This window comes from Lactuca sativa, chromosome 1 (assembly GCF_002870075.4).
Source record: "Lactuca sativa cultivar Salinas chromosome 1, Lsat_Salinas_v11, whole genome shotgun sequence".
NCBI classification, from domain to species: Eukaryota; Viridiplantae; Streptophyta; class Magnoliopsida; order Asterales; family Asteraceae; genus Lactuca; species Lactuca sativa.
The window spans coordinates 91145234-91160729 of NC_056623.2; the positions used below are offsets into that span (position 1 = coordinate 91145234).

General features: G+C 36.0%; 1 protein-coding gene across 1 annotated transcript; it reads right to left on the reverse strand.

Annotated features, from left to right (window-relative positions):
* Nucleotides 1–12933: 12933 nt before the first annotated feature.
* Nucleotides 12934–13699, reverse strand: LOC111915888 (non-specific lipid-transfer protein). Its single transcript, XM_023911524.3, has 2 exons — nt 13244–13699; nt 12934–13128 (listed from the first exon to the last, which is right to left on the reverse strand). The coding sequence occupies exons 1-2, from the start codon at nt 13582–13584 to the stop codon at nt 13119–13121; spliced, it is 351 nt and encodes a 116-aa protein (XP_023767292.1). The 5' UTR covers nt 13585–13699; the 3' UTR covers nt 12934–13118.
* Nucleotides 13700–15496: the final 1797 nt, after the last annotated feature.

The window sequence follows — 15496 nt, forward strand, 5'->3', positions numbered from 1 at the left end:
TAATCAATCAATGTTGATTATGACATCGAAGATACTGATGGTCATAGGCATGAGACTGAAATGAAATGAGTAGTTATACAGAGTTAGAAGGCCGTCTTCTAGTATTTCCTAAATACTACCAGATTCTCCATTTGCCATTTCTACTATATAAGGCTCATCTAATTTCCTAGACTTATGGCTTAAATTTTTTCTAAACTTAGATGTAATGAAACTTCTTTCGGCACTGCGATCAAAGAGTATAGATGCATATAAACTGTTAATAGGAAATATACTTGTCACATTGATGGGGTCTTGAATGGCATCCTTCGTGCCAATCATAAAAGCTCTTCCTCTAGCATTTCCTCCTTTGTTCCTTAACCTTGGGCAATTCCTTTTGATGTGCCTAACAATCCCACATTTAAACAGGCTTGATTATTTGGCAAAGCAACCATGCCTTGGTTGGTTGTGCTAGTAGGAGCAATCGCGGGTTGGTGGCAGTATTTTTCAGTATGCCCTCTACGATTGCACATGTTACATTGCATCCAGTTACCAAAGTGGTTGAGGTGACACAAATTTCACTTCGGGTGCTTTTCTGCATACCGTCCTAAAGATGCAGGGGTTGGGACTGCTGCCGAGCCCTGAGTGATGGGGTAGGCCCTTACAATCTCTTGTGTCTTGCAGGGACTTTACTTGGAGGTACCATTGAATCTGTTTCCATATTTGCTTTTGCTTTTCCTTGACCTTAGGATGTCAGTCTTCTTGACCAACGTTTCTCATCTTAATTCTTGTTTGGTTAGGCTATAAGACAACCTTTTGCCACTATCGTATGTCGATGGTCAAGAGGACGTGACCAACCCTTGAATGGGTTGAATCAATCCATATATATACCTTTTCACTTTTTTGTACTCAGGGGTCACAAAGTTCGGGCAAAGGGTAGTGATGTCTTTGAACCTGTTGTTATAGGTCAAGATGTTGGCGTTGCTCATGGTAAAGTTCCATAGTTCTTGCTCTAATTATTGCATCTCGTCTCGAGGACTAGATTCCTCAATGATCATTTACTTTAGCTGCTCCCAAGATAGAGCATTGGCATTGGCAAGGCCTGGAGTGTTGACTGGCCATTCCACCAAGATATAGTTGCATCGACAAATGTGCAGGTGGCAAAACTTGACCTTGCTTTCCTCAGCACAAGAGTTGATCTCGAGGATAGACTTACGCTTTTCGATCCAACTGGTGGGTCCTACAACTCCCTCGTTCCCAAAGAACGTCCAAGGTTTGATGTTCATGAAGTCCTTGTCGGTGCATGCTCTTAGTGCACTTATTTCATTTCCTTGGGAGCCTTCTCCTCCAATTCCAGAGTTTGTGTAATTTCCATGTGCAACTAGTGCTTCAACGATTCTTTGTTCGACCATTGCTTCAATTACCGTGTGGTCTAGGGGCGTGTTACATAGTGTGAATTGAGCATCCTACTCAACTTGAAGACCTTGTCTAGATCTGGTGATTCTTAGGGGTGCCATTTCTAGATTCCTAAAGTTAGTGTCGAGATGTGAGTTAATTCATCAGATTTAGTAAATTGATACTCTCATGGTTAGGTAGTGGCCTGTTAGTGTTAATGTTACTGGAAACAATAATACCATATCAAACATATTTCATGCAACCAGGTAAGTATAATATGTTTCATATATTATGCCGAAATTACCAAAACTGGGTGTTGTTAGGGTAGGAAAAGCTTTGAAGTTATAAAACATATGTGTAAAATCTTTTCCCGTTACCCTAACCCAAAAGAAAAGTATTTGTATCACTCCTAGCCATCATGATAAGGGCAAAACAAAAGAAATGAAAATTCACAGTACACTATAAGAAGTGCCATCAGCTACACTAACTGTCTATATACAAAATCTAGCCAAGTATCATAAAGAGATACTCGAGACTCCATCCTTTCTACCTAGAGCTCCAATCGATTTGTGTGGCTGATCACCTCCTCCAACACCTGGTGATGGAATTGGGCCTCCTCCGCAGCTGATCCTGCATGAGTACGGTCCTCTTCTCCATCAATTCCCTCTCCTATTCCAAGTACTACAACCGCTCACTAAGTTACACCAAGACCATCCTCAATGAGAAGACATCAGTTTCCATCGCTGCAATGTGATCTAAGTGATGGGTGGTGTGGGGCACTAGATAAGAGATGGCCTGCTCTATGTGAGTATCCAAGGTTGGGGAGGTATAGTGGATGACTCCCCACCTCAAACCTTGAGTTGATAGCCTCCTCCTATGCCTAGGCTTGTATATGGGGCATCTGATTCGTGTCTCTATGGCATTTCTTTGCTGGCAGTAGTGATGTTGGTGGGGATGTTGCCCTCTTTCGTGAGGGGATATAAATCTTCCTCAGGGTTTTCTTCACTTGAGTACCCTTCGGTATCCTATATGAATGATAGGAAGGAGTGGGGTAGGGTAGCGAGGTCTCGGGTAAGGTGGTAGTGTCCTCTTCATCTTTGTCAGCCTCAAACTCGAAACTAAGAAGATCTAGTCCAGCTGGTGTATAGTTCAACGAAAGGGCTGGCTCTGAGGGGTAATCAGTTGGATTGTAATCGGGCTCCGTGTCATCACCGTCCTCTGGGGTATCGATAGGGTCTGAGTCATCAAGTACCGCACACTCCTCCTTTGATAAGTAAGATGCCCTGCATGATTCATCTCATGTCATACTCTCGGCAAACCCATAACTCCTGAGTCCCCTTTGTATGTCGTAAGTTAGAGGTTCCTAGGGTAGAAAAATCCTCGAGTGTAGACATCGTTGATTTAGTAGTCCCTAGATGTAGAAGTCACTAAGAGAATCTTCTAAGTATAGAATCTTTGCCTATGCATCCAATCCAGAAGTCTTGAAGCGTTTAGATTGCCAACCCCCGTATCCGAGTTTGGTCGTGCATCCGTCGAACCATAATTAAACTTATTTACGCATTCTAGGTCTACTCGTGGTACGTCCGATGTACTATACCAACTCTAAATAGGATTTTTGACCTAAAATCCTGAGTTGCGACTTTGTGGGTTCGTATTGTGAGGTAGTATATATACTATTATGAGCATATCCATATTGTTCTTAATCATTGTTGGGTTGGATATGTTTTAGGTTTTTATACTCCAAAACTATCAAGTATGGACCAAGCAGATGAGAAGTACCTGAGGGTAGGATCATTTTAGCATATCGCCATTCTGAACTCCAGGAACCCAAGCGATAGCTCAAACTAGTCACCTCCCTCGTAAGTAGTCAAGAAGTAGGGTAATTAATATTAGTAATCATTATTAAGCTTAAAGGCTAAACCTAATTAGAGAGTATTCCTATATTATAGTTGTATTTCCTAAGGAATTACTAGTTCGTTTTAATATGTAGCTCTGATACTAATTTATGACACCCTTGGTCGGCGGTAGAAGCGTTAGGCTATGCGACGCTAGGATGTTGGGATTTTAGACCAAGATATGTGTTAAATAATACACATGATTTACTAAACAAAATAGCTATTTATTCATTAAATAAAATATATTATATAATTGTTTGAGGTACAAGTGGGTTAAGGAAGCAAAGTACAAACACAAAGCACATAGGTTCCGGGCTGCATCATTGGGGTTATCTTCTCCTTCAGACATGTTCATTCTCCTGAGAATGCCTACGATTTTATAGGTCAACACAACATTGGTGAGTCCACAATTTTTATTATTACAAATCATGTGTTGGTATTTTAGTTATTTTGTTCATCCTAAACTCACATCCTTGAGTTTATGAGTACTATCACTACTTTCATAGGTAGATTTCTAGTGGTAGTCTAAGATAGTTAAATGTTGGTTGACCTAGAATCATTTTCATTGAGATTGTGTGTACTATCACTACTTAATTAGCTCCTAATAATAGTTTATCATAGCTTATTTTAGTTTGCTAAAGTTACAATGAGTTCCTATAATTGAGTTATGATTGTTGATACCGAAAATCCATGATGCTTCATCGAACGTCGCCGTGTTTAGAAAGTTATGCCTGCTTCGACTTGCCGTCGCGTTGTATCTAACAATCATCGGTGGGAGTGTCTCATCTAACTTTTTTCATAGGGGACTCTCCTGGTCGTTCATGTTGTTATTCACATTGTATTTATATGGTTTTACTTATTATATACATTATTTATCTTATGTGCGTGTTTGTGTGTGTATATATATATATATATATATATATATATATATATATATATATTATCTTATGTGTGTGTATATGTTTTGCGTAGCCGAGAATTTAGGCAGAGTAACACTAGGTACTAAGCTTATTCAAAGGTGGCTATAATAATGAGTTTCAGCGTTTCCAGGCAATAGCCAACATGACGACTATGTATGATCTTATCTATCATAGTGGTCTAGTATGACAACTAGGCATAATATTAGCTAATGAGTTAGGGAAAAATATCTATCGGGCATAATATCATCCTAATCTTATGAGCATAATTATCTAAGTATAATTAGTAATAACTATGTAAAGTTGCATTTTAGACATTTTCCACCAAAAGAAGTGGAAAATGGGGCCGTGAAACTCACCTGTGAGTTTAAAAACGTTGGTGTAGGGTAGAAACCACAAGTTATCACTTTGAGAGTCAACCGGGGCGACGACATGCAAGACGATATAGAGAGAATTAAACAGAGGTATGAGGGAAATGAGGTGTCGAAGTCTGCTGTTTATAGCTAGTTTTGGACGGCGCATCGTGCAAATGTGTGTGAACCGTATGATGTTTCCACGTGTGTTCATCTTAACATGCCTCATCATCCCATATCTCAACGAAATTGGGTGTCTGTGCGCGCGACGCAGTGCGGTCGAGTGTACTCGACGGTAAAAATTCAACTTCGAACTTCCTTAACTCTCGCATGCGAACTCCTTTCTTAACGACTTTTATATATTTGTGTAGGTCTCTTCATTCTCTATATCATTCCTTTTGGTCGTTTTGTCTAGTTTTGTCTTACGTTTTTCGACGTATTTTTATTACCGCTATAATTTTATAAAAATCATAAATTTCTCATATGATGTCCGTTTTAGGCGTTCCTTGCCTCGTAATTCCTACTTTAAGTCGTACTACTATTGTCTAGTTGGTGACTTTCTCCAAAAGTCAACCAATATCTTTGTAGTTTTTGTCGTTGTAACATTTTAATTATGGTAGATATTCATTTACTATAAATGACATATCTCACCTATATGATGTCGGATTCTTACGACATTTATATTTCTAAAATTGTGATCGCTTAAGGAGTCTAAATATACTAACAAGTTCTCCAAGTGATACGACTTTTTGCGCACGATTTTTGAACCTAACGTTTTACGTAATTAAGGACGAAAATTTAGAATATATTAAAATATATCAGATAGTTACAAGGTTGTCCTTATTATATTTTTACGTCATATCGTTAAATGTTAACGGCGGTCGGTGTTCTCACACTAAGTCATATTAAGAATCGGTGAATAATGAATAAATATCCATTGCACATAGTAGTTTAGCCATTATTTTGAGAAGTAATCCAATATAAACTAAAGTAACTGAAGTGATATGTTTCCAATCAATTTATTTAGTTAGGTTAGTTATTGATTTGTTTTAGATTTAATAATAAAACCCTTTTTCTGCTTTTGTTTATTTAGTATAACCTATAATAAAATACTCTAATGTTAATCCACTACCGTTCCGCTTGAGTTTGACACACTTGCTTATCAAAACTATATTGTACTCAATCAGGTTCACTGGCTATAAGGTGGTTTACAGATGCGATGGACTAGGAAATATAAATAAAAAACTAGTGTATTAAAAATACACATCAGGGTCCCTCTCAAGTGAACTCTCATGGTGGGTGTTAATAATTTGTGACTGTTATCGATGATTACTCAAGGAAGAACAAAGTTTACTTTTTGAAGACAAAAGTCGAAGATGAAGTGTTTGGGTGGTTTAAAGAATGGAATACCATTGTTGAAAAACAGACTAGGAACTTATTAAGGTCACTCATAATAAAAAATGGTTTGGATTTCTGCAAGGCTACGTTTGAAAATTTTTGCAAAAAAGAAGGTATAGTGAGGCATCGCAATGTACAACAATCAACACATCAAAGAGGAGTGGTAGAACAGATGAACAAAACACTGGTGGAGCGTGCTCAACGCATGCAATTAATAGCTGATTTATCAAACCAATTATGGTCAGAAGCAGTCAACGCTGCTTGATATCTGGTGACTAGATCTCTGTCTACTATAAGTAATTATTAGACGCCTCAAGAGGTGTGGTCTAGGAAAACTTTTAATTATTGTGGTTTATGAATGTTTGGAAGCCTTGCTTATGCTCATGTGAATGATGGTAAACCAGAGCCAATGGCAATGTAGTGCATATTTCTAGGACATGAATCTGGATAGAAAGGTCATCGGTTGTGGAACGATTAGGGTGCTAACCAGAAGGTAGAGTTTGCAACACGAAAACCATACAACTTAGTGATAAATGAGCAACAACAAAGTGACATGAAACAACATAGACGTGTGGAATCCCTTGAACAATAAATGGAAGAAGTGCATGGTGATGCTGATGTCCGGAAAGACAACTTAAAGAAGATTTTGGAGAATAAGTTTGTGATGAATGATATAGGTGCTTAAAAGAAGATTATAGGGACAGAGATTTAGAGGGATACAAGAGCAGGATGATTATACATTTCTCACTACATTAAGAAGGTCTTATTGTCATTCTAGTGTTGTCAGGAGGATCTTGCGACACTTAAAGGGTACGCTTAATGTTATTCTGGTGTATGGTGTGAATGCACGGAATACGAACTTGTTTGGATCGATAGATTCAGACAATGAAGGTGATTAGGAGATAAGAAGATCATTGGTACTTGGTCTCATTTAGAGTCTTGTTTTGAATGTGGAGAAACCTATCATGTTCTATGATTGGTTTCGTATTCAAATCTCTTGTACCAAGGAGAATCCGGAAGATATATTGACAAAATCATTGCCAAGAGAGAAGTTCAAGCTTTTCTTGGACTCGTTTGATGTTTACAAGAGTTAGGTTCCTTCGAGGATGGATAGAGGGAAGGGAGAGGAAGTTCTTGGTTTAAGGTAGAGTTCAGAGGATACTCAAGTCAAGGTAAAGATTGTTCAATGTGACTTGCACATTTGGAGCATTCTTATGGATCATTTGGGTTCAATGGGGGCACTTGGAGTTTAATGGAGTAGGTGACAAAAAGGAACTGATCATCTAAGAAGGGAATGGTTCATGTGAAAAAGAAACGTAGCATGTGACAAAGGAATAGATCATTTATAACTCCCGCTGATTCGGGCTAGACAATTAAGATATAATAAGCGATAAAAATGATATTTTGATAGAAGGTTAGTTAGGATACATAACCTTAACCAAATTTATAGTATATATGACAAGGATGTCGTACATATAAAGAACTCTGATATCCGACTTCATATAAAGAAGTTATGCTTCATTGGAGTTTCACGATTAAACTGACATGGTTGTACATAAAAAGTGAATTTTAGATAAGATGCTTCTTAGTCCAAGAAATATAAACGAAAGTCGTAGCAATTGTAAAACCAAGAGCATGCATATAAAGAACATCCAAATCGGCCTTCATATGAGGAAGTTATGATTTTTCGAAGTTCAAACGCAACTATGTTTGCATAGAAATTGAATTTAGTTCGGTTTTTTTTTAGTAGAAACAATATATATGAGAGTCGAAGATCTAGTTAATAGGAATCCATCATTGAAAAGACAGTCTAGAACGGATGTCATATGAAAAAGATATGAACACTAAACGGAGAATAGCACTCCAAGCCTTCTAAAATAATAAAAAAGGTGAGAATTAGCCAACAGAGTCTAAACGAATGTTGTAGATCTCGTCGATATCTATGTATGGATGTAAATAACATCAAAAACAAAGTTCGTATGAGGAAGTAACGATTTTTTTTAAGTTTCACGAGATGCGTCACATGCAGAAGGGCATGGCACGCGCTTCGAGAAGTTATCATGTCACCCCACTTCCTACTTGACACGTGTCAGCAGACAAGAGGACCGACGTCACGACAGGGCACGTCATGCCCGCCCTGTGTTAAGCCTAGAAATAGATGTCCTTGCTCACTTCTTTCTCGACACCTCTCCTAACAATCTCTTTCGAGTTTCTGCTCCTTTAGCATGAAAATTATTAGTATTTAAGATATTTTGTTGAAGCACTGAGGTTCCTGAGTGCATGGTATTAGTAGCTATCAGGTCGGAGTTTTGCTAGTATAATTTTCGGATTTTGTCAAGGAAATCTCTGTAAGTTAAGCTATGCTTATATTGCCTTCAATGTAACTTATATTTATATCCATAGTCATTATTATGAATTTATAAATAAGATCTATTTGTGATAGCAAGTCATATTATTGACTAATTTACTTATGGGGGTGATGTCTACGCTAGATTTAGTGAGGTGTTTAAAGTGGGATTTCCAAACAATATACTCTTTATACCAAACGAACCCTACCTTCGATATGATCTTACTTGGTTGCTCCTTACTTGATAGATCTTGATGTAGACTTTGGGATTGTTGAGGAATCTAGACTATCATTAGACATAAGAAATAATAAACTAAGACCTAGTGATAGTTGAACCTAGGCCAAATCAAAGGAAACGCTTAATGCTGAAGTGAAGAACTCCCTAACTTTCTAGCCTTCCACTTTAACATGTGAGTGCATAGTTACTTTCTTCTTTCACATAAATACAAGTATTTTTAATGTTGAAAATACTATTTCTGATGTTTAACCAAGTTTAATATAACTATATAACATGACATAGCTATTACTTGATTAAACTTTACATACTTTATTATATTTAAAATATGACTGAGTAGTGAAGGGCTGTATGAAATAATAGATGAGAGGCGGTGATAGATTAGTAAAAGAATAAGTAAAGTAATAAATGAGAGATTGAAGTATGTTAGTAAAGGGTTGTGCGAAATAAGGAGTTATGGCTTGATGTGATGTAACCAAAGTACTATCGTACAATTATGCTTACCCAAAGTACTATTGCACTGATGTGCCTAATTATCTTGGAAAATATTACTTAGTAAAATGATGTGTAAAATAATAAGTTGTGACCTTCTGTGTTGTGACCAAGTACCATCTTATTGTTGTGTTTACCCAAAATACTATCATACTATTATGTTGTGCCTAAAGTACAATTGTATTCTTGTGGCTAGATGTTTAAGGAAGAATAGATGACAACTGCTACTGATAAATATCCTTTAGGAAAGATCCCTCGATGTCATTACTTACGGATTAGGAAGCAAAGATAATGGGAATGCGTAACTGTGTTATTTGTCTGTTGAAAAATATATAACAAAATATATTATTTTCAGTTTAAAACCTTATGTACTCTCCAGGTTTCCCAACCTAACCCAATTAGTTCCTATGTATCACAGGTATCGATATGAAGGTATATCATGTTTGGATCTGATGATAAATTAAACGAAATATAGGTCATTGGATGTTGTAAGGACAGTAATATTTACATTTATGCTTCATACCAAGTTTTAATAATCAACGAAAAACATTTCTTCGGAAAATACCTTTTCACAAGACAAATTCCGCTATCCAAGAATACTCTATTTTTTCTAAAATAAGCATAATTAAAACAGTCTTCTCTAGCCGTGAAAATGGAGATGTCACATTATCTTAAAGGGGGTGTGGAGCACCTAGGAAAGGAAAGGAGCATCTTGCAGCATGGATGGGCCATTTTAGGTGTGGATGTGACACTTATAATGTTGAATGTGTCATTTGGGAAGGGGGTGTGCAACTTTGGATTCAATATTTTCCATCTAGAAGGAGGATGTGCTGTCGTGATGGAGGATGTGCCATCTTGAAGGAGGATGTGACATCTTGATGAAGATTGTGCCAAATTGAAGGTTGATGCATTATCATGGGAACAAAGTGTGCCAGTATAGTGTGCCTTGTGGTACTTGAGAGTATCGATGCACTACCTATGTAATGTTGAAGCATGGATGTGCCACTAATGATCAAGATGCAACACTACATAATCATGATGTGTCATTAGGTGGCTTGATGAACCACACATATTGTTGGTGTGCCACATGTGTTCCTGATGTGCCATGACATCCCTTGATGTGCCACTCATGCTATAATGTTCAAAATGATGCTCAAGATTTTCCAAGGAGTCTAAAAAGTTGGAGACGCTTAAGGAAATTAGTCCAGATGTGCCGTCATGGCACCTCATCAAAGTTTCATGCACTGGATGTGCCACTAAGGGACAGGAGGTGCCACTAAGTGACAAGGGGAGCCACTCAATGAAACATGATGTGCCAGTTATGTATTGATGGTGAAAATGAAATGTCTCATAAGGATGAAGGTTCCAGAAGCGGTTGCATGACAGATTGTGATTGCTTGACCCCTTTCATGAGCCTATGGACTAATGGGCTTCCCCAATTTGGGTTTTTGGTCTGATCCCTAGTCTATAAATATGGATGCCTGCTAGTTATTTGAGAAGTGTCTTTTGTATTCTTAGTGTGTAGAGAACTTTGTGAATGAAGAATATTCATTTCCATCCGTGGACATAGGTCACCTTGATGGAATCGCGTAAACAATATGTATTTGTGTGCTTTTGGTTTGATGTGATATCCGAATTACCTCCTACCAAGAGTCACCAGATATTGGCAAATGGATCCAATTCGTTCTTGTTCTTCGTAAGTGTTGTTTGGTTTCCCTATATATATATATATATATATATATATATATATATATATATATATATATATATATATATATATATATATATATATATATATATATATATATATATATAAACAAAACATATTACAAACTTTCATTATGTTGATTTCTTTAAGAAACTATATAAAAAAATACTTGAACCTACGAATGACAACTCTAGGAGTAGTGATGTACCTTCAACCAACAACATCTTGCTACCAACGTCTTTCATTATTCAACACATCTACATTAACATAAGTAGATCCAATGCACACTTAAGCAAGTTACGTAATTAGTTTCAAGTTAAAGAGAAAAAGCTAGGGGATTTGCAGAAATTAAATTGCAGAATTTAAAATCTTATATACCTTGTCCAAACAATTGTGAAGAATCTCAGCAAAAGCTTCTGTCAAGTTAGCTTCAAACAAAAATAGGATTTCCTTAGCTCCATGAAGAACATGTAGGTGTTTAGTCTTTTTAGGATCATTTTTGTCATTTTTAATTGGAACCAGTTAAATTATGATGCAAAGTCGAATCAATATATAGCTTTTGAGGTCCAAGTCATTGGTTTTCAAGTATATATTATCTTGAGCAATGAGAAAAATAAGTATAAAACATAAAAGACAACCAAATTAAGCAATAGAATACCTTTCTTTCATTAGTTTTACCTAAATGAGATCATCAATCTGTAAAATAAAAAACATTGTGAAGTGTCACCCCAAGGAAGCTCGTGCTGATTCGATGTGGGGCTGCATGATTGCTCGACAGTGTTGGTCACTGGTCCAATGGTGATCAATGTCGATGTTGAGCTATGTCGTCGGATTAGGGCAAAAGTAGTATATATATATATATATATATATATATATATATATATATATATATATCTGATTCTAACGAGGGGAAAGGGTAAATGTGTAAAAATTTAGGCCCAAGGTACATACACGAATCTAAGTATCTAAGAGGGGTCTCAAAACTGAAAGATCGATGAGGAGTCGCAAACTAAAACTTGTGTAGGGTAGAGGGGAGGCACACCGAGCTGTATGAATGAATTTGTGTCCCATTCAAAAGTCGTAGCTAGGATTTATGCGGGCAGGAAGTGGGGGTTTAGGAATTATGTCGACGGGAAGAAAGATGACACACATATTTTAATGGTGTACTCCATGCTTTTATTTTAATCTGACACTAATTTTATGACAAATAAAAATGCACGTCGTAAATATTTTAATTTTAGAAAATATGACTTTTTTTAGACGTATACAGGTTTTTCATGTCATAAAATTAGTGTGTTTCGTAATTCACGTGTCATTAAAGGAAAATTTTCTAGTAGTGGTATTACAAGTTATTTTCTATAATCTTGTGGTTACGTACGTTGTATGGTTTTTGAGTTGCTTGTAATATTCGAGTTGTTCTTCTTTTAGATTCAAAACTGTTTTTAAAACATTGTTTTTTATGGATTTTCTTTTTGCTATTCTGAGTATATGTTCAACATTTTGAATAAAATTAATCAGAATCCTAATCTAATTCAAATACCAAATAAAAGGCAAGTTTCCTAAAATACCCCTGACTCTATATTCTGAATTACTCCAACATCCTGCAAATTGGTGTTAATTTGATTCAGTTCCATAGTGGGTTAGCAGTTTAATATTCAATTACAAATGCCGTTTTTGTTGTTTTTATTAAGTTTTGTTGCTACTGTTTCTGCCCCAAAGTTCATGGCTGGCTGGCTGCCTTTCAAACCCCTTAACTGGTTGCTGCTTAAAGATTTTAATGTCTCATGTTGCATGTGGTCTTTTTCTTTCTTTGTAACGTCTCAATTTTGCTGTATCATTTAGCTGCAAAGGATAAAAACTCTAAGGCTTAATGGAAATTTTTTATTTGTTGTTTTGCTTAAACAGAATCTTAAGTTTTATTTATTTTTTGTTGTTAATCTTTTTAATTATACGAGAGGACCTAGCTATGACACCGTTCAATTTATTTATTTTTAATCCAGAGTCTTTGGGACATTTTTTTTTTTTTTACATTTATACTAGTTTTATCTTCTGGATCCGTTATTTCATGACATGTACAGTATGATATTTTAATGTTTTAGTTGGACCTCTATATAAATGAGATCCAGCAAAATGATGCTCAAGTACATCAGTACATGTGAATTTACATATGCCTTTGCAGGTGTGAAAATGACAGAGGAAAGTAACGGGAGGGAGGTATATAAGTAAGGTGATGATGACATCACAAATATAACAAGAACACTATTTTATGTCAAAAGGCAGTACAAATCATAGAGACATTAAGTAACATATATAACTTTTAAACAAAAATAGTGCTCTCTTTAATTATTGTAATTTAGATATATATGCTTCAAATCTTCCAAACGTGCATAAACATCTCGGACTCACTGCACCCTGCAAAAACCAAATCAATACAGTTAATGTGTGTGCTCATGTAATATTTAACCCGGTAGATGAGTTTTCAAAGTTGAAACCGATAAAATAAAGATAAACATATATTTGAACATACTTGGAGCAATCAGTGCTTGGACTGATCTTGTAAGGGATGTTAACACCACACTTGTTGGGGAGGCTAGCAGCGTTTCCCGCATTGATGTTGGACATGCTTGCAGAAGCACTCTTTATACAACCACAAGCCGTCTGACGATCAGGGGTTGTTTTTGCAGCGCTATTGACTGCCTTAACCCCACTGCAACATGCCGGTGGCACAGCACCACCGTTTGTTAGGTAGCCAATGCATGGAGTTAAACTGCTTACCACCTGACCACATGTAATAGCCTCTGCATAGGGTGCCGCCACCACCATGCAAGTCACCACTACACATATGACCATCATCACCATCCTCGCCATTTTTCTAATATAGGAGCACAAAAGTTGTAGGAAACTTGTATGTTTACTTGTTATGTGATTGGTGCAAGAAACGTTCTCAAAGGTTACGCGTATTTATAGGGATTCTTGTCCATGCATATGTGATTGTGAATGAATTGGTTAGTTGGAAGGTTGATTTAATATTAATGGAACCTTCAACACCTTTGATTTATAATCTTCACTAATTAACGGTAAGCTTTCCATTTAACTTCATAAGATGATGGAATTGAATTCGATTTTAAATGTGTCACAAAACCTATAACTGTAAATGCCGACCATGTACGGCAGTGTGGGCTATATGATCTTGAATTATCAATAAGTACTTTTTACTTTTCCTCGAGACAAAGATTGTAGGACAACATTACTTTTTACTCACTTGCATTTGGCCGTCGGTGGACATAACTGAAAGAGTAAAACTACGAAAATAATCACATATACTATTACTAACAGCACATGACGACTAAAAAGTTCACCCAAAATGAGTTTGCTTTTCTATAGCAAAAGATATTGTTTTTTATATCTTGATATGTAGTATATCAAGTTATGTACTATGAAAATATTGTTTTTTTAATCAATACATTTAATTTTTAATATGTTTAAAAAGTTTTTAGATACATGCGAAAAAATAGTTCTTAGGTTTAAAATAACATTGTTTTTGTTGTCTGAGTTTCTTACCGTCCAACAATTTTTTAGACTGCAATTTTTGTTGAAAATGCTTTGCAAAAATAGAGCCCAATTTGGAAATTTATTGGAAATATTGTCACCATATAGTGTCATCTTTAGTCTTGGTCGCGTCAAATATCCATGAAAATGTGATGTGTGGGAAGTGTGTCGGTACTTCGTAGACATATATTTGCAGAAACATTGGGTGTGTTCGGCACGGAGCGATTGAGAGCGTTTGAGAGCTTCTAGTTTCTAGCATTTGACAAAACGTTGTGTTTTGAATAGAAAGTCTTGTTTGGCACTACAGGCTTCTAGCGTTTAGTTTAAGCAAACGCTCCAAATCCAAATGTTACTTAACACTACAAGCTACCAGCTACGAACTAATTTTACCGAACATGTCCATTGTCGCAAAATGTTTCCTATGACTGCTTTTCCGATGAAATTAGTTTTGTCAGCAAACTTTTTGTTTCCTATATATTTCCAGCAATATAGTTTTCTAGTAGTAAGTAAAACATTTTATCTTGATACATTGTATAATAAATTCCATGAAAAGCTAATATATTTTTTCCTGAGGACAATCAAAACAATTTTAAGTTGGTTTTTTATAAGTGAAAACATTGTATTAACACATAGCACGTTTTACATTTGTATATACTCCCTCCGTCCCATAATTATTGTCTACTTTTGACTTTTGAAGTCTTTATTCGTCAACTTTGATCTTAAATATTTTTATTTGTGTTATATATTACTTTATGAAACTTAGAACAATGAAATAGATTTGAAATACAATCCATTCATATATTTTGCATCAAATATTATGTATCAAAATAAGAAATATTTAAGGTCAAAGTTGAAGAATAATGACTTCAAAAGTCAAAAGTGGACAATAAATATGAGACGGAGGTAATATTATTCATGTATTCTTTCATATAGATAATGATACACTTAGACTATTTTACTTTGTATTCCTTATTGTTTCTGTTACAACAGATCCTAATATCTAGGATCTCTCGTGTATATGTATCTCTTATCAGTTGAATGAAATTATCTTTCCATTCATTCTCGTATATGGTATCAGCTAGGAAAACCTACACTTCCTAATCATCGACAACTATGTCTTCTAGTTCAAGCTCGTCATCTATTGTAATCCCCACCCTACCTCTCAATACACCATCATTAATTCTTGTTCAATTCCCAACTTCCCTAAAACTTACCTTCACACATTATCTCA

Coding starts and splice junctions, on each gene's coding strand:
- LOC111915888 (XM_023911524.3), bottom strand. CDS start 13,584: ATGGCGAGGATGGTGATGATGGTCATATGTGTAGTGGTGACTTGCATG.